Source organism: Theropithecus gelada, chromosome 6 (genome assembly GCF_003255815.1).
Source record: "Theropithecus gelada isolate Dixy chromosome 6, Tgel_1.0, whole genome shotgun sequence".
NCBI classification, from domain to species: Eukaryota; Metazoa; Chordata; class Mammalia; order Primates; family Cercopithecidae; genus Theropithecus; species Theropithecus gelada.
The window spans coordinates 63,814,681-63,842,156 of NC_037673.1; the positions used below are offsets into that span (position 1 = coordinate 63,814,681).

At 41.3% G+C, this 27,476-nt stretch overlaps 1 protein-coding gene across 1 annotated transcript in view; it reads left to right on the forward strand.

Annotated features, from left to right (window-relative positions):
• The first annotated feature begins 16,242 nt into the window (after positions 1-16,242).
• MAST4 (microtubule associated serine/threonine kinase family member 4) overlaps positions 16,243-27,476 on the forward strand; it is a 576,259-nt gene continuing 565,025 nt past the window's right edge. The window contains exon 1 of the mRNA XM_025387801.1: positions 16,243-16,927. Coding sequence (XP_025243586.1) covers positions 16,544-16,927 — 384 coding nt within the window. The 5' untranslated portion in view covers positions 16,243-16,543. The remainder of the gene's footprint in view (positions 16,928-27,476) is intronic.

Consider the following 27,476-nt stretch of genomic DNA (forward strand, 5'->3'; position numbering starts at 1 on the left):
TTGACCAGACTGGTCTTGAATTCCTGACCTCAAGTAATCCACCTGCCTCAGTCTCCCAAAGTGGTGGGATTACAGGCGTGAGCCACCGTGCCTGGCCCCATTTGTTTTCTAAAAACAAATTTTAAAACTTTTAATTCCTTATTATCAGGCTATAAATAATTTGATTCCTTAATATGTGTGGACTATGCTATATTGTTTGGAATTGTGCCATTTAACTTGATGTCTTTTTACAAACATTTTTTAGTTTCATTAAATATTTTTCAAAAATATGACTTTTAATGACTGTATAGTTTTCCACAAAATAGATATCAGATTAATTTGACCAATTTCCAAATTAGTTCTTTTTTTATTATAATAAATTATATAATAAACATCTGTATACATAAATCTTTCTATGCATTTCTGATTCTTTTCTTAGGATAAAAATTAGAATTGAGCCAGTCTGAAGAATTTTATCCCATTTATATTTTAACTTATTTTTAAAAATTGAGATTATATTGTATATATAGACTGCCATTCAGATTTTTTGCTTGGCAAGTTGTGGGCATTGTTCCACGTCATTAAATATTTATTGAAAACATGACAGTCTGTTTTAGGGGCCACATGATAATGTACCTTTTGAATATACCATTACTGATCCTTTTTTAAGCCATTTTCCTATTATTGAATAATCCAATTGTTTCTACTTTTTTGATGTTATAAATATTACCATTGTGGACATCCTTGTACTTTATTTCATTAAGAAAACGTTCTATCACCGAGATTCAACAATTATTGGCACATGGCTAATAATTGTTTTGCCTGTAACTTCCAAATCTCCATTTCTCAGTGGATTATTTTGAAGAAAATAGCCCAGGACATTTTTGTTTCATAAAGTACAATAGGAAAGTGATCATTTGGCAGCAAATAACAGCATTACAGGGTCTTTTTGTTGGACATATCTAAGTTTTTAACTTGGTAATTTCTTAGAAAAGTCTTAGAAGATTCACAAGAAGTAGAAAACCACATTGTTAAAAAATGTGGTTTTCAAGTAAACACACTGTTCTTAATTTTATATTAGTAAATTTTAGGTTTTGCCAGATTGTCTGAAAACAAAGGAGTCATCATTAGGATATTCTGTCCAAAGACTGAGATAGAGAAAGTAATTGCTGCCCTTCCTAAATAAGCAAATGTTACCTTCTGAATATCCATAAATGGTAAAAAGAGAAAATGTTAAATATAACTAGAAGACATATTTACTTTATAAATTTTATAAAATGTTCTGTAATTTCACTTAATGCTTTTAGTGCTGCATGTAGGAAGAAAGAGCGAATGTGTGGTTCATAGGAGGAGAAAAACTGTTCGTTATGCTTCTCTAGAAATGCAGTAGCAGGCTTTTTCGAGTGTGATGTATCATGTACCCACCCACTCTGAGCTGTGTGAGGGAGACTAAAACTATAAACACATCCCTAAAATATTTAAGTACGTCAGAGATCAGGTATCAGTAACAGACACTCCCTGTCCTTAGAATCCAGCCATATTATCGCTGCACAGAAAATTGTCAGCCCCTTTCTCACCCACACTCGCCAGCTTCCTCACAGAAGCTCCTTCCCCAGTTAGTCAACAAATATGTATTCATTACTCACAGAGGATCCAACAAGATGCTAGGTCTTGCTTTTAAATCTTTCCATTCACAATACTATTAGATCAAAATTATTTTTTCCAAACATAGGACAAATATTTCATTAGTTCTGTTTTTGAAACCATCTGTCTGCATCTTCTCTTCTTCCCTCACTAACTTTAAGCCCTTTGGTCTCTCTTTGAAGCAGTCATATTCAGTCTTCTTTTCTTCTCTTGTTTTCTTTAGTAGCTTTTTGTGTTTTCTTATTTATCCCACCATTTTTTTTTTTAATTTTCAATATTATTTTCCCAACTTGGTCTATTTTCAGGCTGCCACCTAAGATTTGATTGACTCTTACCTTATCAACTGCTCTCCCTGTATATCCTGGTTAAAAAGAAAAAAGCAAAGTGAAAACAATAAAAACGACATCAAGGCCAAGCATTCACCCCCTAAAATGACTGCCTTGTTTTTCTGCTAGTGGAAAGTTAGCCCTACTCAGGTAAACTTACTTTATATATCTTTATTAAAAATCATAAGTTCTAATTAGAAAAAGTAACTTTGGAAAAGCTTTGCTTTGTAACCCCAGACCATTTGGAAAGCAATTTTACATACAAAATCGTGATTCAGGATTGATTGCTCAAAAGAGAATGAGAGACTTGAAGAGACGGTAAGAACTTCTAGTTTGAAAGAGAATGTCCTAGAATACTCATGCTGTAATTGCAGAGGAAATAGCAATTTCCAGTAAGATTTGTGGAAATTTGGAAAGTGGGTGGGGAGGGAGAGGAACAAGGATGTGTTCTAAAAGGAAGAGAGCTAGAACTTGTGGAGAATTGCTTTATCAATAGCCTAGAAAAATAAGTGGTTACAGGAATGTTTCATAATCAGAAATGGACAAAGATGTATCAATAAGGGAAAGTGATCCAGAAATTTAAGATTTGATTCTTAGGAGGATAAAGGGTAAGTTAATCCTGTTTAAACTCAGGATAAACCCAGGATTAAATTAAACAGTGATTAATTATAAGGATTATGAGAAAGGAAGATGCAATTGTATCAAGTATCTGACATTTCCTTAAATCATATACTAATTATATGTCCTATGTAAACAGAGCAATTAGTCATACTAATAAATATTTGTGCTTGTCTGTTTTAATAAAGAATTTTACTTTCATGGACAGAAGTATAATTACAGGGGAAAACATACTGATCTCTCTCACTTAATAATGCTTATGGGACATCATTTCTGGGAGCAACAAAACCATAACTACCACTAACACTATAACAGCTAACACTATTTATAGTTTAAATGTTTATAGTCCAAGTCCTAGTGATGGAATAGAGTTCCTTAAGGACTGACCTTTGAAACCCAAATTTACAAAATGATAGCAAATGCGAGGCCAACTAAGAAATAAGTAAGTTGCCTTTTTCCTAACAAATAATCATCAGCAAACATTTTAAATTATATAATTTGATCACTTATTATGTGCCTAACCAATGTACTTTTATAATACCTTTGAAATATTATCGAACGTATTTTTTTGGTTCCCGTAAAGTCTTAGTTGCCCTGTTTTCTCCCCATTATATCAAAGCTATTTATTGTCTAAGAAATGTTGTATACTGTCTAGAATAAAGCAATTTTTACATTCAAGAAAGTTTTCAAAGTCCAAAGCAAAGAATATAGGACTGGGAGTTTAGGAAGAGAATGTGTGGAGTGTTCCAATTACAATTATTGCATAACAAATCACCCCCAGACTTAGTAACTTAAAACAACCATTCAGTTCGCTCATGATTTGGGAGTCAGGAGTTTGGGAAGGGTTTGGTGGAGGGATCCTGAGATATTGATGAGGGCTCCTGTCATCAGAAGGCCTGACTGGGCTGAATGTCCAAGGCATCTTCCTCCTTGAAAAGCAATTATACTAGAGCTCACCTGGGCTCACCAGTATGTCTACATGTGGTCTCTCCAGCACAGTAGTCTCAGGATGTTTGGACTTCTTCTATGGTGCCTCGCTTCCCCTAGAGCAACATTACAAGAAAAACAGGTGGAAGCTACATGGCCGCTTCTGACAGGAACTTCCAACTTATGCAGCAATCCTTCCTTTGGTTAAGAGCATTCCATTAACTAATAGAGCATTCTGTTGGTTAAGAGCAAATCCCTAAGGTCAATCCAGATTTAAGCAGAGAGGACCTAAATCCCACCTTTCAGTGGGAGGAGTATCAAAGAATTGGAGGACATGTTTAAACTGCCCCCCCCAGGGGAATGGATCTTAGTTCAGTTTTGTCAGATCTATAGACTTCGAGTAGTTGTCAAATTGTCACGGTGGAGAGAAAGGCTAAACAGGATTCTAAGTATATAGACACTTGTGGGAGAGAGACTGGAATAGAGTCCAGTGAATAATCTAGTTGGCAAGAGTGCAAGGTTTGTGGAGAGAGGTCAAGAAAGTGAACCTGAAAAGATTATGGGGACTTGCATGCTGAGCTAAGAATTTTGGTATTTACCTTATTTTCAGTGGGTAGCCCTTGACACACAGGAGAGTGGCATGATCAAGACAGTGTTTCCAAAAGATTGATCTGGCATGGAGGTACAAGATCATTGGAAGGGTCGGACTGTAGGAAGGGAAGTCATTTATAAGGCTGTTGGAGTAATCTTAGAGGTAATGGGGCTTACTTGAGAAAGAAGGGATGATTGGAGAGTTATGGGAAGGAAAAGTCAACAGACTTGATGACCGATTGGTTATGGAAAAAATCTTGTCCACTGGAGAGTTAGTTGCATCCTATGGAGGCAACATGATGCAGCTCAGGTTTCCTGTGCGGACAGCAATGTAAACAATTCTTCAACTGTTAAGGAGGTAACTCCTGTTCTTACACTAGACATCTGATTAAATAAGTACAATTAATCTTCATCCAAGCAATATAATCTGTAAGATCATGGTTTTAAATTAGGAACTGCAACAGGTCACCATAATTGTGAATTTCTTCATATTTTTGTCTATAGAAAGCACTCAAGAAAACTTAATAATAACATTGAGAACAATAGCAACCAACAATTGAACTTCATACTATCTGGAATTTTACCCTATTCTAGAAGAGCTCTTGGCTTCCCCTGTTGGTAATCCATATTTCCACTGGTATGAACAGTCTAAGAAAGGATATCACTCACTGTTTTTATTTATGGTCCATTCTACAGCTTTGAAATTAAGTTTGCATTGGGTGTTAGCAGATATTCATTACCTTTCTAAAATGCTACTTAAAAAAACTGATTGTTTGGGGAGTAGGTGGCAAAGGAGAAATCTCATATTCAGCTGGTTGATCCCATTCATAAAAGGCTACGTTTAGAAATTCTCCTGTATTTATGGTGTATGTTGTTACTTCTACTAGTGGGCCAGGCTGACTCTCCTGGGCTTCTTTGCATCTTTTCTGTTTTAAAATAATCTTTATCTTGTTTCTGGAGTAAAGTTTTTGTGTTCTATAAAATATTATGCAAGTCGACAGCAAGATATAAATAATGAACCATCTAAAGCAACATTCCAGCTAGCTAACACAATTTGAGAGGCTGATTTATACTGGAATTTTCAAAAAAAGCACAACAAATGAAAAGGAGGGAAGAGACAACCCATTAGAAATGAAAAAATAAGATATAAACAAATCTTTCTTCACAAAGAACATCCCACGTATGGATGCCTGTGAGACTCAGAAATTATGCAGTCCTAGAAGTTGTGAGCCAAGTCTTCTCTGAGGTGCTTTTCTTTCCCCCCAAAGAAGTCATAACAGGTATATATAGAGAGATCTATAATGCCTTTCTGTTGGGGAAATGAAAGTACTTTCAAAACAATCTCATAACATTGTGATGGAGGAAATGATGGCAGGTTTTGTATTACCCCATCATACAGGTGATGGAGGCCCTGATAAATGGAGTCAGTGGCAAAGTCACAAATAGCAGCCAGGCCTTCTGAGGTACAGCTAAGACTTCAGTAGTTAAATGAAAAATATGTTCCTGGTTTGTTCAGCCCTTTCTCATCTTTCAGACAGAATCTTTCTCATTGGTTTTAACCCATGTTCATTCCAGCACAGAAATGCATTCCCCCCACTTCCAAGAGACAGGGCTCTTGACTCTAATTTTAAATTTGAATCTTATATTACAAAATGATATCACAAACAATAAATGCTAAGATCAAACATCAAAAATATGGTTGGAGAGTCAAACTCATAAAAGCAGAAAATAAAATGTTGGTTGCCTGGGTCTAAGGGGAGGGGAGATGGGAAGTTGCTGTTCAATGTGTATTGTTTCAGTTACATGAAAGAGTTCTAGAGATCTGCTGCTGTAAAACATTGTGCCTATAGTTAATGATAATGTTCTGTAAACAAAAATTTGTTAAGAGGCTGACTTCATGTCATCTGGGTTTTTTAACCCCAATTAAAAAATATAATTGGAATGTACCCCCGCCCCAACAATAATAGCTTTATGACCATATGACCATAAACTGATCTATTACAACTTTGGGGAGTGCAGCGATACTTTACTGTTTGGGGAGTTATACACCTCTTTTGAATCTGACAAAAGCTGTGCATGATCTCCCCAGAAAGATACACATCCACAATCACATGGGCTCCTGAAGCCACTTCCATGGTTCCAAAATCTTGGTTAAGAACCCAATACAGAAGGGAGAGCATGGACTTGAGAGAGACCTTGGATTAAATCTTTGCCCCATCTTACTGTGTGACTTTGAGAAAAACTATTCAATTTCTCAGCACTTATTTTTCTACTTGTAAAATGGGAATTATGCCCTTGAAGTGGGGTTATTGAGGAGATTAAATACATAATGCACATAAAGCATTTAGTACAGTGTCTAGCATATAGAATGTGTTTAGTACGTGATAATTCTTTTCCCTGATGAGATATTTAGTGGAGAAATGACTAATGTTTGGAGCAGGCATGCTGAAGCTGATGCTCAGGCCCACATCTACCTGATGGCTGAAAACATTATGCTAAGGGCAGATTGGTACAATTAATCAAGGGTTGGAGCCTTTTAAAGTCAAATCATTTTAGTTTACCCTGTTCGCCAAATCTTTTAATACTCCTTCTACATTATGATGGTTCCCTGTGGTGTGAATCCCATCTTCCCAAGATAGCAAGCAAAGCTCCCACATTTCTCAGTTTCTTTGCCGCCAGGGTGCAGTCATGTGACTTGGGTTCTGCTAATCAGATGCACATACAGTGATGCAGATACAGAAGTGATGCATATGAAGAAGCAGGTGGGGTGCAGGACATCAATTCTGCAGGCACAGATGGTGGGAAAGCCAACATGGTTTTGGAATTGTGAGGAACAGCCATTTCCTTCCCTGCCACTTCTGCATTGAGGTTCTGCGGACTGTGGAAGCTCACTCCAGAGCCTGTTTCTTCACTTCTTCCAAAGACTCAGTGAGCGTTCTAATGTCTTTTAATAATCCACTTCCTATTTAAACCAAATAGAATAGATTCCATGACTGGCAATGAAGAACCCTGACTTTCATAATGCTGATGTCCGACCATTTCATTTCATCTTCCTCCTGCCACAATTCCCTTGTTAATTCTGCAACAAGAATAAGTGTAATAAGGGATCCCAATATTCTTACATGAGTGAAATTTACATAAGAATGGGGCTTTCTATAAACAAGGGGCATAGACTTTTCCCACCTTGATCAATGTCCTGAGTGATGTCTTTGGGATGCCTGCAAGAAGAATTTTGCAGCTTTAGTCTTTTTTTTTTTTTTTTTTTTTTTAAATTTTTATTTATTTATTTATTTATTATTATTATACTTTAAGTTGTAGGGTACATGTGCATAACGTGCAGGTTTGTTACATATGTATACTTGTGCCATGTTGGTCTACTGCACCCATCAACTCGTCATTTACATCAGGTATAACTCTAAGAAAATGTGGCACATATACACCATGGAATACTATGCAGCCATAAAAAAGGATGAGTTTGCGTCCTTTGTAGGGACATGGTTGCAGCTGGAAACCATCATTCTTAGCAAACTATCACAGGAACAGAAAAGCAGCTTTAGTCTTGAGAGCTCCTTAAGTGTTCCTTCTACCCTATTCACCATATTCATGCAAGAAGTGCTTACTAATTTGGATGTTTTAGGAAGGCAAATAGTTGCAAAGAGACTACTATGAGCATGACAGAATAATAGTGGTTTGAAGGGAAGCATTCTATGCAATTATTATTTTTATTAAAATGAAGGACTATTCAGGAACGAGGCCACTTTACTAAGCAGGTGTTTTTTCCTCCTAAAATATTTTGGGTTCATTTGATCAGCCTATACAATGCTTAAACTTTTTATTTTTTGATAAACACAGACTTTTAATAAAGCTGGTTTAAAGTCGCATGGTAGCGATTGTCTCAATTCTTTCAATAAGTATTTATCATGAACTACCATATGCCATATGTAGCGCAAATAAGATGCTGAATCAGTAAGATGCAATATGCTCTCTTACCCTCAAGACTCTTATAACCTAGTAGGAAGACAGACAGACAACTCCAACATAGTGTGGTGCTTGGATCTGTTTCTTCCAGAAGAAATGGTCTTTTTTTCTGCCAGGGCACTCTTTTTCTTTTTTTTTTTTTAAGTAGTTTAACCTCCAGTAAGAGGGATTTCTTCTTATACCTGAAACGTTAATAAGATTGCTAAAATTTGGTGGAAACAGCACTCTTATCAAGGTCAGGAATACATCATTAAGTTTAAAATTATTAGCAGCTTTTGGATTGCATTCAGATGTCTTGTTTCCACCTGGACTGGGTGGAAATACAGGTCAGCACAGTTGTATTTCTTAGGGTTCCTTGGTGGCAAGCAACTGCTGACTTTAGCTAATTCAATCAGAAGGAAGTTTAATGGTAGTTCAGAAAATTAAAGGAAAAGCTGGAGAACAAGACTTGGAAAAGTACTGGAACCACAGCCGCTCTGGATCTGGTTAATGGGAACTAATTGATAGTCTTGTCTGGATACCACCGATCTTGTGTTATTTTTCTCAAGATTCAAAGTCCAAAGATAGCCCAATCCTGGGTTGAAAGGTTGAAGACTGCTCAAAAGGAAATATGTAATTCCTTAAAAATAAACTGGAAAGTTCTCACCAAAAGAAAACAGAATGGATATAGGCAGCCAGATTCCAAATATGTCTACCATTATGTTTATGCTTTGAGTATGAGGTTCTTATGGTGCTATCCATGGACATTTCCCTGGGTGGATATTGGCTTTGAACAGTGATGTTGCTACTTACAATGTTGTTCTCGACCCAAGCTTGGCCACCTGGTGAAGGCAAGATAGGAAAAAAAAATTATTTTCCTTGTGTAAGGAGAAAGGAGGAAGGGAGGAATGGGATCACTGAGGGCTGAAGTGGTAGTTCTCAATCTTGGCTACCATCAGCATTACCGAGGGACTTTTGCATTTTAATTATTTATTTTAAACTAATTTTAGACTTCCGAAAAGTTGTTTAAAAAAAAAAAAGGAGTTCTCTAGTACCCTTTACCCTGCTTCTCCTAGTAACATAATTATAATAACAATATAATTATCAAGAACAGGCAATTAGCATTGGTACAATATTATTTAGTAAACTACAGATTTTTCGCTGTTTTTTTCCTCATGTACTTTTTTTTTTTAATTCCAGGATCTTATCCAAGATCCCATATTGTATTTAGGTGTTACTTTTTAGTTCTTGAAATGGTTCATCACACTTTAATTATCTTTCACAACCCTGATACTTCTGAAGACTAAGAACAGTCATTCTGTACGATGCCCCTCAATTTGGGTTTGCTGTGTTTTCTCATGATTGAAGTTATGTATTTTTGTCAAGAATACCACAAAGGTGAGGTTGTGCCTCATAGTAAGGGGCTCAGGATGTTGATATGTATTAATAGTGATGTTTCTATGGTTAAGTTGCTCTTTCCTAAGGTTTTCATTGTAAAGTGACTATCTTTGTATTGGTATGTTAGGGAAGGATTTTAAGTCTATGCAAATCCTTTTCTTCTCAGACTTTTGCCCTCAAATTTTGATGTACATTTTTGGGTTCCATCAATCCAAAACAATGATGGCTGTGGTGTTCTCCTAATGGTGGTTCTCTATTTCCCTCTTTTCTATGTTTATTAATTGGAACTCTATTGTGAGGAAGAGCTGTCTCTGCTCCCTCTGCTTACTTTAAAATCTATTTCATTATTTATTTATATGAGTGTGGACTCATGGATATTTATTTTAGTCTATGACTTAAAACCCAATGCTATCATTATTTGTTTGTTATTATAATTTGAATTTATTATTTAAATTGCTCCAGCTTTGGCCATTGAGCGCTCCCTTAGACTGGTGTCTGCTTTCTTTCAGTAAGATCCCATCTTTTGTTGAGCATTCCCTTAATTTGTGCACCATGAGTTATTCGAGGCTTATCTTGTATTTTACCTGCTTCAGCCCTAAAAGCAACCACTTCCCACCTGGGGAAGTCATTAAATCCTAGTATCCATACCCCAAGTCAAGCCAATCAAATCAGAAGAGCTTCGAGGTTGGACCCAGGTGGAGGTAGTTTTAAAAGTTCCACAGGTGATTCTAATGTGCAGCTGAGTTTAAAAATCACTAGACTAGAGTGGTACTCTGCTAACATTAATGTGTCTATGAAGCCCCTGGGAATCTTATTAAGACTGATTGAGTAGGTCTGGGGCAGGGACCAAGTTTCTGCACTTCTAACAAGCTCCCACGTCTGCTCATTGTCAGATCGCACACTGAGGAAAAAGGGGCTAGAAGATGGTATTTCTTCAAGTACCAAAAGCCTTAAAAAGTGTTCCTAGTGTTGCAAAGTGGCTTGTGGCTGCAGAGAAACTCACTATTTGCTAGCTAACTATTCAGCATCATTTTATTTTCTAATTAGTTGGCATTAGTGGTAGAAAGAACTACTTGCCATATAGCATAGATAGTCAAGGAGATTGCTCTAAGAATTGAAAATAGAAAATGACTCAGAAAGCAAACCTCCTTAATGAATAAAAGCTAGTAAATGTATTTGCCTGTCTTCTATTTCCTCAACAGGCAAAGAGTACTGAATACATCTTTTGGAAAAATGAAAAGTGATAAAAGAACATTTCATGCTGAAAGCATAGCAAGAAAATCCCAGATGTGAGTATCCATTTTGGAAAGACAAATGCAAAAGATTGGAGTCTTCTGTGGGAAATAGGTCACCATTTTGTATTTTGTTTAAACAGAATCCCAAGGGAACATGATCCTCAGTTCTTTTTGTGTATTAGCTCAGTTTTTCCAGCTGTTTTTACAGCATGCATATTCCTGTCCAGCTGCTTAGCTGTCTTTGTCTCCTCAAGGTGGTTGGTCTCTAGGAGAATAAGAAACAGGTCTGAAGAGACACAAGGTGCAGTCAAGATCATTCCAACCACCTTCTTTCTATAGAGCCAGGCACATTTGTCCCATAAAATGTCTCTTTGATCTCCAAATTAGGCTCATCTTCAGTAATACTCAAGGCTCAGAATACTTGATACTTCTTTGGGGTAGTCTTTTAAAAACACAGATTCCCAGATCTTTGGGTGGGGCCAGGAAACCAGCATCTCCCACTCCCCTGGCCATCTGATGCAAGTGTTCCACATACAACACATTCAGAAACTTTGATCAGAGAGGTCAGATCAGCAGCATATTCCTCTTTGGTTCATTACAGGCTTGTTTTAATTCGCCAACGTAGCTTAGTTTCCCATCCTTCTCAACGCCTAGGTCAGAGAACCCAACAGTGGCAATTCACATGATTCCTCTTCCTCCCCTGTTCTTTTTGACCATCATTTAAACATTCTTCGACTTATCTTCCGGAGTTTTGTACTGTAACCCTTCCTTTCCTTAGATACAAACAAAAGCTTGAGAGGCTCGGGGGCTTTTCCTTCTGGCTGGATGATCAGAAACTTCCTGGTCTGTATCATGCTACACCCTCGGGTATAAATCAGAAACTCCAATCTAGCACACCTCAACAGCCACCTTTTGATAGATGTTTACTTTGTCTTGAAATTGTACTTTATTAGTCATAGGGGAGTAGGCAAATCCATCATTAATAATGATAATAAAAATAGCCTACCAAAGTTGGATAATATCATCATCTTCATAATTCAAAGATACTCTGCTATTCAGGATTTTTAGTGCATTAAATAGAAACATATTTACTTGTGATTTTGTAAATATGTTCGTTCTGAGTTCATGATGTTCTAATTTCATCTATGTAAGAAAGAAGGACAACTGATCTTCCTCCCAACCTAATGTTTGGGAGAAAGGTCATGACACTGGGAGTAGACTTAAGGGTATGATGACTTGTGCTGGAACATCCTCCATCTGGCAGAGACAGCCTGACATTCACAACAGGCCTCACCCACATGGCAGAGACTGGCAGAGACAACAGAGACTCGCAGAGGAAATGTCTCCCATCGCTTCTGAGAACAACATAGAAACCAGAGAGGGGCATTCAATCACAAAACACAATGAATACTTACCAGATTCCCAGGGGTGCTGTCCTTGTATCAAACCCATTGGGAGCATGCCTCACAGAACACATGGAAACTGATTGCCTTGGAGTGCACTGACCTTGTCTCTCCTCGCCTTAGGCTAGTCTGGTTCCGTCATGTGAAGCTACACGATTGGCTTTTCAGGAGTTGTGATGATGTTGTTTTTATTTTTCTGGCTCCTGCCTATGGTGACGCTGCAGAGAAAAAGCTGTGCTTTCACACTCACCTCTGGTCCCACAGTCTTCAACACTAGACACGTGTATAAAAAGGTCTCTTGGAGGAGGCACATTTCTGACACCCGAGGAAAATATTTATTATTTAATTAACAAGATAGGAAAGTTGAACTTCAGGGTTTAGATAAATCAAAACTGACTTTGGTCCAGTGGTTTGGCCACACTCCAGGAAATTTATCCATGGGTCTAACTAGGATACTTTTGGGGAACTATCCTGACTCTCTGGTCATCTTCTATTTATAGTTATCCTCTGAGTTGGCCCAGTTCTGGTCTGGATACTCTTAGCCTGAACTACAGTTTATTTCCCTCACAGGAGGGTGTGGAGATGAACAAGTACACTTTTAAACTTTAAATTTTGAAGTAGAGTTTGAAATTTATTTAGTGGACTACAACTAGCGTCTTCATTTTCAATAAAATATGAATTTCAGGGTACATGGCTTAAAGGATGGGTAAGTAATGTCTCATGACATTTTATTTGTATTTGTACGTATGCATGTGTCATGAGTTCCAGTGTGAAACATAGTTATTTGAGGTTCAGATTTTAAAAGTTCAAGAAATACTGATCTAGTACTCGACTTTGATCTGTAGAGGTTAAGAGCATAAATGCTGGGACCAAATGTTCAGATCTGAATCCTGGGTCTATCGCTTCTAGCTGTATGACTTCAGCTGAATTACTTAACTTCTCTGTCACAGTTTTCAAACATTTCACAAATATGATATGAGAATAGTAATAGTAGCTACCTCATTGGGCTGATACGAGAATTGAGTACATTAACATTTTAAAGTGCTTAAAATTCTGCCTGACACATAGTAAGTGCCTTAAAAATGCTTGTGGGACACCGCATGTTCTCACTCATAGGTGGGGATTGAACAATGAGAACACTTGGACACCGGAAGGGGAACATCACACACAGGGGCCTGTCGTGGGGTGGGGGGAGCGGGGAGGGATAGCATTAGGAGATATACCTAAAGTAAATGACGAGTTAATGGGTGCAGCACACCAACATGGCACATGTATACATATGTAACAAACCTGCACATTGTGCACATGTGCCCTAGAACTTAAAGTATAATAAAAAAAATGTTTGTGGGAAAAACAAATATGTTCCTCAAGTATTTTCTTTTACATATTGAATCAATACAGCAAAGTTTCTTCCCCATGGATATTTATAATATAGTATATAAATATATATTTGAAAAAACTGTCTGTTTTGAATGGCATTGTATTAATACTAGAATGCCTAGGAAAGAGAGCCTTGGAACCAGACTGCTGGGTTCCAAACCACAGCTCCACTGCTTACTTGCCGTGTGACCTTTGCAGATCCTCAGTTTCTTAATCAATAAAGCGGGACTAATAGAATCTGTTTTGCAAGGTTGTTGCCAGGATTAAATAAGACCATCCAGAGAAGATGCAGAGGACTCAGGCGATAATAACTATTGTCATTCTTGCTGTCGATTATTCAGATCATGACCTTGCTGCTTATTTCCCTATGTACTGAAAAGCAACTCCTCCTCTTCTTTTATGTGCATGGCTGAAATTGTCATTTCAGTTCAGCTCTGGTGAATCAACCATGTAAGGGCTCAGATGAAGATCAGAACTCCTAAATAGGAAAGTAATTGTGAGGCCCGGGTTAAATTCGGATTGCCCCACTGTGCTCTCTCTTCAGCCTTGCTCTCACAACTTAGCTGCCACTGGACTTGACCTTTTGCCTCAGTAGGTCTTCATATCCCTGTGGACAATTCAGAAGCATCACACATGACAGCTGGGTTCCATTTTGCAGTATGGCTGTCTGAAGCAAGATAGACATATTTCCTTCCCCTTCATCTTGAGGGGAGGAAACTGATCAGGACAAACGTTGCTGTCCAATATGACGAAGCCCTCCGTGTGATGTATCACTTGTAAATACTATGATAGCATGAAAGGCTCACTAGCTGAAGGGGCTTTCAATTAGGGTCCTCCAGTTCTTAAGGACCTTTGGCAAGGCTGCGCTGACAAAGAGCAATCTAAGATGCTCAAGGACCTGCTACTGTTTTTCTGTAACTCTTTCCTCTTCTCCCACACGCATTTTTCCTGTATCACTTATCACAGGTTCTAAAATGGAGAATGGAGCTATATAACGCAGTATCAATCTCTCGCTTGACCATAAGCTGCTGAAGGGCAGGGGACCTGACTTACTAATCTTTGTATCCCCTGCACCTGGCACACATCTCAATCAACGTACATGGAACTAAGGCGGTTGAATTTATATCCTAGGTCACTGTGCCAGAGCTCAGAATGGGACTACAGCTGAGGGCAAGCGGGGAATCATTTATTTCCCACTGCTGAGCTGAGAGCTGGCTTCCAAGGAAATTCCAGTCACCGGACAAGCAGCATCCTCCAGCCCCAGGGAAGGCCTTAAGGGTATTCTACTGGTACCTTTAGTAAAAAGTTCTTTCTCCTGGTTCTTAGAAGTAAGGAAAAACTAGCCGGGCGAGGTGGCGGGTGCCTGTAGTCCCAGCTACTCGGGAGGCTGAGGCAGGAGAATGGCGTGAACCCGGGAGGCGGAGCTTGCAGTGAGCCGAGATCCGGCCACTGCACTCCAGCCTGGGTGACAGAGCAAGACTCCGTCTCAAAAAAAAAAAAAAAAAAAAAAAAAAAAAGAAGTAAGGAAAATGAAGCAACCTGCCCTCTATCCTGTTGGTTTACAACCCAGGGCTAGGAGAACGTACATTGGAAGGTGAATCCTTTTCATCCTCTGCTTAGCTGATCATACCGAGACAGACAATGAGTAGGACCACAGAGCTTGGTCCTAATTAAATACAAGAACATACTTTGTTATCTTCCTCCCTATCAAAAGGTTCAAGCCTCAGACTTAACTTTTTAGTTTACAAACAGAAATAAAGACAGGAAATAGTCTTTTTTTTTTTTTTTTTTTTTTTTTTTTTTTTTTTTTTTTTTTTTTTTGAGACGGAGTCTCGCGCTGTCGCCCAGGCTGGAGTGCAGTGACAGGATCTCGGCTCACTGCAAGCTCCGCCTCCCGGGTTCACGCCATTCTCCTGCCTCAGCCTCCCGAGTAGCTGGGACTACAGGCGCCCGCCACCTCGCCCGGCTAGTTTTTTGTTTTTTTTTTTGTATTTTTCAGTAGAGACGGGGTTTCACCGCGTTAGCCAGGATGGTCTCGATCTCCTGACCTCGTGATCCGCCCGTCTCGGCCTCCCAAAGTGCTGGGATTACAGGCTTGAGCCACCGCGCCCGGCCTAGGAAATAGTCTTTTAAAAACTCTCCGTGTATCCAAGCCAGGCACTCTGCTGATGCATCATATATATTTGCTCTAAGCCTGCCCATAGCCAGACAAGAGCAGCAGTAATGTAGCCATTTACAGTTGAGGAAACTGAGGTCTAAAGAGCTTAAAAGGAAAAGCAGAGATTAGAGGTCACCCCCCTTTGGGTCCGCTCACTATACCAAGAAGTTTCTGCCCTTTTCCTCCAACACGCTGGTGAGTCCGTGTGCGTGCGTGACTGTGTGTGTGTGGTTCCTTTTTTTCCTATACAGCCCCCCTTCTTCTGGTCCGTTTTCTTGATTCCGCTTTTTGGAGACAAAGTCCAGTTCTTCTCCAAGGTCTCACCATCCGCTCGCCGTCTCCCTCTGACGTCCCAAGGACGGTCAGTCACTCCTCGGCTAAGTTCGGAGTCTTAGCCCTTGGCTCCGATTCTGGGCTCCGCCCCCACCCTCCGGGTACCCCCGCCTGGTCCCTGCCCCCGCGCCCAGGCGTTCCAGCCGGACCACGGCCCGCTCCCGGGTCCCGCCTGCCCTACCTGAGGCCCGCATGGCCGGGGGCGTCGCAGCCTCCGCCCATCGGCGCGCCTGCCCTGCCATTGGCTCCGCGTGCTGCCAGTCTCCTCGCTCCGTCCCGGAGGCAGGTTTTGCAGAAGCCGCAGTCCCCGCGGCTCGGGCGCGGAGCTGGAGTACCGTGGAGCGCAGATCGCGGACCCGAGCGGGCATGTCCCCGTGCGCGGTAGCCCCCGTTTGCCCCCAGGCCCGGGCGGCTGTGAACTTAGCAGCGGGCTCGTGCGGCCCCGTCGCTGCCATGTAGTCGCCGGCGGGGCTCCCTGAAGTCCGGGAGCGGCAGTGCCAGTGAGCCTGAGCCCAGGAAGGAACCCGCGTCTTCCCCGGGAGGCGCTGAGTGCGCGCCGCGCCCCCGCCGCTCGGGAGGCACTTTGGGCCAGACATGGAAATGGGGGAGAAAGTTTCGGAGGCGCCGGAGCCGGTGCCCCGCGGCTGCAGTGGCCACGGCAGCCGGACTCCAGCCTCTGCGCTGGGCGCCGCGTCCTCTCCGGGTGCTTCCTCGGCCGAGTCCTCCTCGGGCTCAGAAACTCTGTCGGAGGAAGGGGAGCCCGGCGGCTTCTCCAGAAAGCAGCAGCAGCCGCCGCCGCCACAGCCGCCGCCGCCGTCGTCGGGAGGCGCCCTGGGCGCCCGGCCGTCAGCCGCGTGGGCTCCGGCACGCGTGCTGCTCGAGCGCGGAGTCCCTGCGCTGCCGCCGCCGCCCCCCGGAGGAGCTGTGCCGCCCGCGCCCCGGGGCAGCAGCGCGTCCCAGGAGGAGCAGGACGAGGAGGTGGGCCCTGCCTTTCCCAAGCTCGCCCCCTCTGGGTCCCGGCAGCCGGGCGACCCCAGCTTCCCATCCCGCGCGCAGGCGGTGGTCGGGAGAGCGCTGTGGCCGGAAGATAGGGAGGGACCCCAAGCGCTCTGCCCCGAGCCCGGGGCAACGACAGTTAAGGAGCCCCGCTGTGGGTTATTGACTTCCCTGTGGTTGTTACCCCCGTGTGTGTGTCTCCATGTGCTGCCGATGGTGTGTTTTTAAAATGTCAGAGAAGCAAACTCCTTCGCGTCTGTCGTCTGCCTTGGTCGATCTGTGAGTGGATGCGATCTGGACACCTGGCGTGTCCCCACAACTCAGCTCCGATTCTCCAAAGTGGGCGTTGTTTTCCACCAAAGCACTTGGGCCGAGGGGCAGGGAGTTGAGGGGGAGAAATGGTGCCTTGGGGACAGGAGCTGGTGGTGGTGGGGAGCAGTGGTAGCCGCAGAGTTGCACGCGGGGGTTTCAGTGGCGCCAGCCCCCTGGGATCGCCCGCGGGTGATTTTGGCGCGTCCCCGCAGCGTAGGTCCTCTGGGAGAAGAGGACTACCCGCGCTCCCTCTGCGGCGCGGGCGTGCGCGCCTGCAGCTCCCGTTCAGACTTGTTTCCAGCGTGTCAGATGAACGCTTGTCACCAAACCGAGTACGGATCGTCTTACCTTTTGCGGGGCGGAGCGGGGTGGGGGATCTGTATCTGCCCAGTTTCCTGGAAGGATGTTCCTCCAGAACTTGTGGGTCGCTTCCTGACACACTAAGCATAGGACTCTGGCTTATTTTCTGCTTTTAAAGGACAGTTAAAGAAGCGTACAATTTCATGTCTCAGAGCCAGACTCAGTCTCAAAAAAAAGTTTGCTTTGGACGTTTCTTGTGGGGAAGTCATCTTGATCAAGCAGGGCCACAAATAAAACATCACCCTGACATAGACTTATTGTGAAATTAATTCCTGAGTGCCAGTGTTGTATTTTCCTCATCTTGGATGGGGTTAGCTTTAGTAAATATTTGCCTTTGTCCCTTAGAGTAAGCAATCAGAGGCCAATGCCCTGGCAGTAGTCCCCAGGGCCCCCAGCCTGGAAGCAAAAACTGGATCTGGCACAAGGTTGAGAGGAGACGAGTCCTAGCCTGGCAGAGATGGAACAAGCCTTGGCTGCTTAGCTGGTTCTTGGCCAAGCCACTTGCAGTAACCATGACCCATTCCCTAATTCCTCTAAGCCCCCATTGCAAGGATCCTAGATAAGTGTCTGCAGGCCTGCTCTCTAGAACTGCCTCTGCTACTGAACTGTGAGACCTTGGGTATATTGTTTCACTGCTCTGAGGTTCAGTTTTATAATCTGTAAAAGGAGGAGCTTCAAGGTAAAGTTCATTTTTACACTCATACTCCTGTTTCAAATCAGGAATTTCAGATGAATCGTTGGTTCCAAATCGATCCTAGCGGTGGGATGTCAGGAGTTTGCTGCGTGCCTCACCCACCACAGAGCTACATCCTAGCAGAGATGATCAAACTCTGTACCGTCCCAGTGTTCCTCCCTGATTACATCTCCCTTTCAAGATGCGAGGCATGTGCCACGTGTTTGCCCCTTAACTTCTGCCTCCACTTCTAGAGATGAGCACACTGGCACTGGGAAGCTGGGGGTGTACCCTAACTTAATGATTCACCAGTAGATCCGGATTCAGTATTGCTGCTGGTAGAGAAGAGAGTAGTTAGTTGCTTTATGTTTTCTATTTAGCTAGGAGGGTGCTCCACGGTAAATGACATGGTCTTGCAGGTGGAGGGGAGGGATGTCGGGGAACTTCTGATCCCCATTCTGTCGCTGATTTATTGCCTGACCTCAGGGTGACAGTGCTTTGCTTTGTTGGAAGTGGATATGATAACTTATTTCACAGGCAGTGCAGTGAGAATTGGTTGATTGAAACACATTTTGGAAAGTGGAATGATTAAATAACATGGGTCACTATTTGTGAAATCTCAGAATTGCATGTAAACTGATACAGTATTGCAATTTATTATGTAACTTAACCTGTGGCATGGGATGCTGGAAATTGCCTAGGAGCAAAATCTTGACTTGCTCTGATAATTTTAAAGTGCAATGAAAACCAAACCGTGTAGTTTTTTCCCCTCTTGTGTAGTAGAGGAGTGATAGTCTTAGCGAAAGGGGCTGAGGTCCAGTGTGCATTTTCTGGTTCTTACACTGGCGATGGTGTGGGGCAGGGGGTCTTCACTGTTTGTGGGCTTGTGGGTCTCTTTAAGGAGCAAACGAAAACTCTTTTGCCCCTCTCCTCAAAAAGCACCAGAGGATTCGGGAATGCCAGGTGATAAGCAGTCAGTTTAGTGGAAAGACGTGGGTTTGATTTCTAGCTCTGCCACCTTGACAGTTGTGGGATTGTGGACCATTCAGCTTCTGCAAATCTCAGCTTTCCTACCTTCAGTGGGAATAATAGCAATAGAGTTAGGCATTTTACACATGCTATCTAATTTAATCCTAGCACAGTAACTGACATATAGCATCAAATGCCAAGTAACTGTTAGTCAGTATTTTTAAAGTTCACTTTCGATGACATTTTGCAAAGTAGGAATACAAAGTTGGGTTATCCTGTTATTTTACTGATGCATAACTTATGTGCTACCTACTTTCAGAGAATCGGAGGCTATGTCTACTTAGCTTATACTCATAAAATGGGAATAAACTGGGAAACAGTTTTTATTTGTCTCCAGTTGTTTTGTGACAAGGCAATGTGAGTGTAATGTTATACTGTAGAAAGGCACTGAGTATAAAGCATTAAAAGACTTGTGCGCAACTCAAAAAATGGAATGAGGTTCATTTAAAATTGTTATACCTAGCTTGGGGAATTGATTATTTCCAAAGGTTGTTTTTTTTTTTTTTTTTTTTTTTTACCATAACTTATTGTATCACATTTTGAAGAGCAGCAAAATTCAAGTTTCTAGTATATTATGGCAGTGCTAATTTCTTTGGCAAACTTGTTAAAACTGTTTTGAATGTATTTAGTAATGTCAACAGAGTTTGACCTATTTTTTACTTTATCTTACTGTCAACAATTGTATAAACTTACGAAGTCTCACACACTTAAGTCTGCCCTTTAAGCTTTTGGTGTCTTAAAAACAGTAGTTTAATGTGACAGTAATGGTAGCTTTTATGTCAAACACAGCTAGACATACAGCATGACTTTTGTTTAAGAAAACTGTATCTGACTTCTTCTCTTTCCCCAAGCCTTTGAATTTGGGGTCCATGTGTGTTGAGGAGGTAGCACACTCATTTCTGAGAGTTAACACTGTCTGGATTGAAGGACTGTTACCCTGACAACATCTCTGAGATTTGCCTTTAGGCATTCTGCCTTGTCCTTTCCCAAAACACCCTGTGAAGACTTTAAGAAAGTACTTGGGTGCTGTTTGGTAACTGTCTCCACAAACTGGCCAAGGGCAGGAATTTTGTCTTTGCATGCCTAGCACGGTACGGTTAATGTATTAGTAGGGGCTCAGTAAATATTTATCGAATGAATGAGAAAAAATGGCATCTATGAAAATAGTTGCACATTTGATTGAAGGGTGTGTATGTGTATTCATTTATTTTGTCTGTTGTGAATTACGATATACAAACCTCTAGATCTCTTATCAAGAGAAACCTTGTGGATCACAGTGAGAAACGAATGGTTTTTCCAGGTAAATTTTGAACCAAGTCAAATCACTGAGGTTCCACTCAGAATGCTTTTGAAGAGACTTGTATATTAACTGTTACTGACTCTCCTTTTCACTGTGTTTAGTAGAACTTGAAACATGCAGGGATCCTTAGAATGGCAGAAAAGGGCTTAGTAATTAAAAGGATTTCCAAGTCAACAAGAGACAACCTATTTATACTCTGCTACACTAAGGGACTTATTTTGTTGGTATAAGATGGGAAACGGTTTCTCTTATTAACATAGGCTTACAGTGATAGGATAACTTTAAATTGTTCTATTAAGTGGTATATGAGCATAAGGACTGCTTTTAATATTTTGGATGTGTGTATGGGGTGGGGGTTTCCCATGTGGTACTAATGCAGTAGATGAGTTTCTGGTGTTTGTTGGTTAAGACATTAAATAGCAAAAAGCAAGCAGGAATTCAGCAAAGCTTTTCATTGAATTTATATTTTATTAATCACAGAAGCTACATAATTCTAAAAGAGAAGTAGTGCATAAATCTTGGCATATTTATTATTTAGTTTACTTTTGGACTCTACCAAATTCAGTAAGAGCCACAGGATCAGAAAGTCAGTCAACCAAAATGTATTGAGTCTGACTCTGAGACATTGTCCTGGGCACAGAGATGGTTTTGACCGCAGGAAGCTTCAACTCTAGTAAGGGCGATAGTCACTAAATACATGACTATGAATTAATTGTCTTCAAAAAGTGGCAAATAGGGAACAGGCTGTGAGGTAGCATGTGGCCACACTTGTAACTCACTGAGTCTGGTGTTCAGGACTGAGTCACTGAGGAAGTGATCTGTAAGCTGAGACCCCCAGGATGAGCAGGAGTTAGGTTGGGGAGGGCAAGGGAAGGGATAGGTGTGATCCAGGTAGCAGGAGGCCCTGTAGCAGGAGAGAGCATGGGTCCATAGCTCTGAGAGGATTCTGAGTTGTTAGGTGTGGAGGAGAGAAGAGCATGACATCTCATGACATTTGATAGAGAAGCAGCAGCCGGCTCATACAGAACTGTCTGGACTTTATTCTAAAGGCAGTGGGAACCATTGAAGGATTTGAAGCAAGGAAGTGACATGATCAGATTTGTATTTTGGGAGGGTCAGGAAGTATGAAGCCCACCTGCTGGTAACTGTTGGTATAGCCTAATTGTTCCAGAGTTGGAATTGATAACCTGAGAAGATGTCCCTTTAGTAAATTGTGTGGGGGTGAGATGGGGTCATCCCTAGTAGCTTAGGTACTCCAAGTATATACATATACCTATGAAATACATACATATGAATACATATGAAATACAATATGAAAATACATACATATGAAATACTTTTGATCTGTTGAAGAGAACATCTTAGTGTTAATATTAATGTTACTTTTCACTGCCATGCCATTGTAACTCTAGTATCGAAGGAAAAACTTCATTGCCATGATGGGAGAGTGAGGAGAGGGCCTTGCAAATGCTCATTTCCAGAGTAAACTTCAGGGACAGATTTACCTGGGGTGAGCATGAGGGGAGGAGGTCTGAGGTTGTACCTCTCTGTTGACAGGAAGTGTGGGGTTTGTGTACTAACACGCATTACCAGAGTCTTTCTTGGATTTTCCTAAAGAGGAAAGGGTCACTACCAAAGAACGAAGGCTTTTACCCTTTCCACCTCTGGTCTGAGGTACTCCAGGGAATGTCACATACTTACATTTTGCCAGTGTTTTAGAGCCTGTGACAAAGGCTATCCACTCAGACCTAGTGGATACAGTGCAGGAATCCAGGTGGATTTTTTTTTTTTTTTTCTAGTTTGGCTCTGTAAGGAAGGGCATGGAAGTGGGGCATAGAGATGATAAACTGGAAAAAGAATCCTCATAGGATGTGGCCCACAGTGAGAAGGATCCATGACCTGGTGGCTTGGCCTTAGAGAAAGCTGAGTGAGGGCCAAGGGGTGTGCATCTTAGAAGATATGATTGTATGTTTTAGATGAAAACCACCCTGTGTGTTTTCTGATTATGTGCTTACATTCTATAGTGTTGCCAGAAAGGGCTTGTGTTCTTTTCTGTCATCCCTTTAGAGCTAGCAGCCAGTGTTTCCCTGCTCGGAGGTCAGGGTCTGTAGTGACTAAGGGCACAGACTTTTGATCCTGGTTCAGCCACTTAGCGGCCGGATGACTTTGGCTAGGTTCTTATTGCTGAGGCTGTTTCCTCATCTGTAAAATGGGCATGTAGTTTTTATTCGTGAGGGTCAGTCATTATGAGGATTAATGAGATGTTTTATGTAGAGTACCCAGCATGATGCCTGGTGCATAGTAAGCACTCCATAATGGTATCTGCTACTATTACTGAGTGTGGAAAACCTGGTTTAGGCAGAGTATTGGTACCATCAGCACCATAGGCAGGTACGTAATAAGCAGGAAACCTACAAGTCCCTTCCCTGATGGATTATGCTTCTAGCATATTTTGTTGGTAGTCCTGACAGGCTCTTTCATTCATGAGTAGGTAGATATGTAACAGTTATCCCTTTTAATTTCATGGGCAGAGCATTCCTTATGAGATACTAACAGCAAAGCTTTATGGTATATGATTCATTAACCCTTCTATTAAGACACCGTTTCTCTTTTGCTCATGGAACCTGTTCTTAGTGATCAGTTATTAAATAATATTCTGCAAGACTTTATGAACATGTAAATTACTAGCTGCACCCAGAGATTTAGTCAGAAGGCAGTGTGTCAACCATGTGCTGGGGCTGGTGACATGACCATGTACTTCATGTCAGCTTCCTAGAATAATGATTTGGGGGATGAGAAAGGAGTAGGAAGGAAATCAGGGGATTGTCTGGAAGTCAACCTTGGTTCATATAAGTGTGAAAGATGGGGCAAGGCAGATGGTGTGCAGCCATCCCAACTTCTCAGAAGGGAAATCTGTTAGGAATGCAATAGAACTTTCAAAAATGCAAGGACTCCTCTATGTAGATTACCCAACACAAATTCTGTTTTGTCCCCTTCGAACAGTATAAACATTTTGGTTTTTAAGACAAAAATGCAAATAACCTAGTAGCCCTTTTGATATAACTCAAGCTGGTGCAGTGATTGCAGTTCACTTCTCTTCCAGACAACTGGTGTTCTGCTCTGTGCACTTGTTCAGGCTGACGTTTACACAACTTTGAATCATTTCGTTCAAAGGATCTTGTTCTCTTTCATGTGTCCAGTGTTTTGTCTGGCTTCTTATTTGGTGATGTTATTTTAGGTTAAAGCATACCAAAATACAAAATTAAGCAGAAGTCGGTTTCACCAACAGCTTCTGTGCATTTGTGTTTCTCCCTTTCTCCACCCTTCTCTCATCGCCCTCTCACCTGGTTCAGAATTCCTTGGAGGGATTGGATATAGTCACCTGTGCTTCCAGGGTTAGGAGAGAAAGCCAGGCCCTAAATGTAAAATGCTGGTTCAGGACTGTGGTCCTTGGTACAGACACATACTCTGAAGTCACATTTAAGTTTATGGAACTTGTGCGAAATTCCTGGTGGCTGTTCCAGCCTCCCTTAATGAAAAACGGTCACTGCTTATTCAATGATTTGAATTCATAACTAGACACGTGTCTGCGAGACAGCTTATAAATTTGTATCCTAGGCCTGTACTCTTGCCAGCCCATCAATTCCCCTCTCAGACACAGTCGATATAATTTTGATTATGATACTTACTTCCACTGAACCTTTCAGTCCAAATGCTTTGTAATGACACTGGGGAAGGGGGAATGATGGTAGGTGGGAGGGAAGATGGAATACTGACAAATTGAACTTCTTAACTAATTTTCTAGGCTATCATGTGGAAAATGAAGATTTAATTTTAATGTTCTTGGTTTGTGCTTTTGCAGTGTTTTCAGTGGTCAGCAAGATCGCAAGTGCACCCAATTTAGTGTGGGTGGATGACTGTCCGTTAAACTCACATCAGATGTTGGTCTTTTGGCATCTTCCTTAGAACTTGGCTAGCTCTTGTTTTTTTTTTTTTTTTTTTTTTTTTAAATAAGCTGAGAAGTTAGGTGTGTTGCTTTCCGGCTGGTGATTTTGTGCCTTTTTGTGTTTGTCTAACAAAAATAATCTCAGATTTCTTTCTTAACATTTTTCTTTTCAGGCATTTCTTCATACAGAGATAGATGTACCTGCTGTAATGCAGGAAGGGCCCCAGGGCCTCATCAGTGGTAGGGAAACTCAGTTAAATTGGGTTAAAATTGGAAGCTAAACTATTATGTCGGTGTACACAGTCACCGAGACTGACATTCACAAAATCCTCACATTTGAAATCACTTCTTAGGGCAGTCATAGGCAGCGAAATTGCATTGTGGTATTGAAATGGAATGAAGTTGTGATGAAATCTGTTCTGTGTATAAAAGTTCAATGACTAATTCCACAAATTAGTTTATGAAATAAATTAGTTCCCTGTAAGTATATCTAGCTCCCACACAAGACAAACTCACAAAATTTGCTTTTTACTCACATACTTTTAGCTGGAGTGGCTTTATTGAAATAACCTGAGCCCTCACCTAGGCTTCGTCTTAAGAGTGGCTCTGAGGATACTTAGACGCAGCCAAGAAGAGGAGGGGAGGATTGCTCTAGAGGAAAACTCAGCCCCAGAGAAAGAAATACAGAAAGGTTTTACTTCAGGAGAAGGGTTTCAGACATCCTAAATGAGTAGAATATATACCTGGAAAACCCAAGAAAATGTTGACTTTCCTGTCCTTGTGGCTCTTAGCAGACTGGTAAGTAGAAGCGTCCTGTTAAGTCTGTGCAACCTGAGCTTGAAAACTGAGGGTGCCTGAGCAGGAGAGCGAATGAGAGGAAAATTACTTGTCAAGTAAGACTCCCTTTGCCTTACATTTTGGTACTTTACTGTTCAAAATACTACATTGGTAAATTTTAATTCACGTACTTTTTTCTTTCCTTGGAATTACTTGGTTATTTGTTCTACAGTCATTGATCAAGTTTCCCTAAATGGCTGCCCTGGGTCATTGTTGCTTGGGGAGTGAGATAGTCCCCAAAGAGCCTGTAAGAGCTCTGAGGGTCAGCTTTAATCCACGGTGATGGGTGGGTTCTCGCCACGGTGCAGGTTCCCTTTTCAGAGGACAAGGGATTAAAGAGAAATTACAGCTTTGAACTCTCTTGATTTTTCTCCTTAGAAACTTCAATTTTATTTTTGTTTTCAAGATTTCCACTTTTGACATTAAAACATTTCTACCTAGAGAAAGCTTAGCCTAAGTGTGTGAGCAGCCTGAGGGCAACAGTTTTAGAATTATCAGGTAAGACTACTTGGGAAGAGTTATGCTAGTAGAGTAACAACAATGACAATTTTGTAACCTGCTAAAATCATACCGTTTTATATTCTTTTAATATTATTTCTGAATCACCAGTTTCTGTGTATCGGGTTACCTGTCATTCCTTGTTCTTATTCTTGTTCTTGTTCTTATTCATGTTAAAAGGAATTATTTTGATTTCTGATGAAGTATTGATAGCAGGCTTTAATGTGTTAATAGTAATTATTAACACTTTAATAATTACTGTACTCAGTTCTCAGGGTAATGCTGCTGTGAGTGGAAATGGATTGCAGGAATTTCATCAGTAGTGAAAGTGTTGACCTGGAAATTGGAAAATCTGAACTCCTGCCTTGGCTTCTTGCTAGGCAAGTTATTAGCATCTCTGATCCTTATCTGTGATGAAATAAGAGGTCCTTCTTAGCTCCAGTTTTTTTGTTTGCCTCTTGCTATAAAATATAACCTTTAAAACTTAGTTTTCATCACTCTACACTTTTTTAGAAACTGTTGATTGACATTTTTCTTTTGACAGACTTGATAATTGGTGGTTTTCGGATTTGTCAATAGGCACCTATTCTTCCTGTCCCCCCAGCTTTATTAAAGTATAATCGACAAAAATGTATATATTTATGGTGTACAACACGATATTCTGATATGTATACATTGTGAAATGAAATGATTAAGTCAAGCAAATTATATCCATCACCTCACATGTTTACCTTTTGTTTTTTTCCGAGACAGAGTCTCTGTCACTCAGGCTGGAGTGCAGTGGCGCGGTCTCGGCTCACTGCAACCTCTGCCTCCCTGGTTCAAGTGATTCTCATGCCTCAGCCTCCTGAGTAGCTGGGATTACAGGCGTGTGCCACCATGCCTGGCTAATTTTTGTATTTTTAGTAGAGACGGGGTTTCACCATGTTGACCAGGCTGGTCTCGAGCTCCTGACCTCAGGTGATCTGCCTGCCTTGGTCTCCCAAAGTGCTGGGATTACAGACGTGAACCACTGTGCCTGGCTCCCCCCTACTTTTTTTTTTTTTTGGTGGAGAGAACATTAAGGTCTATATATATATTCTTGACAGGAATTCTCACAAGGACCCTTACTCATGAATTCTACCTTTCAGATAATGCTTATATAGGAAAATATGGATTACTTATATGTTCTGCTTTAATTCCTTAACAATTATTTGGTATGTCTCTGTCAGTATCCCTAGCAAGTGTTGAGGGTACTGTCTCACCTCCCAATCCCTGCGGAGGAGTTGGACTCCAGAGAACACCGTCAGTTCTGTGTTTGTCTTGATGCTGGAGCACTCTGCTGTGTCATCTCACCCATTCACATGCTCAGGCTTCTGTGTGGCTTTTGAAATACTTAGATTCTTTGGATAGTCATTTTGAGCATGGCATGTCAGTTTTAGAATAAGTCTTTTAATAGAAGACTGATAGAAGCAGCAGGGGAAAGCAGGGGGAGAATGTGAGTCTTCTTTTCAGTACAGGGTAACTTTAGAACCTATGAGTTAGGATCTTAACTGTCTGGCCTTGGACTGTCCTTTAGAAAATGCTCTGGTGTGGC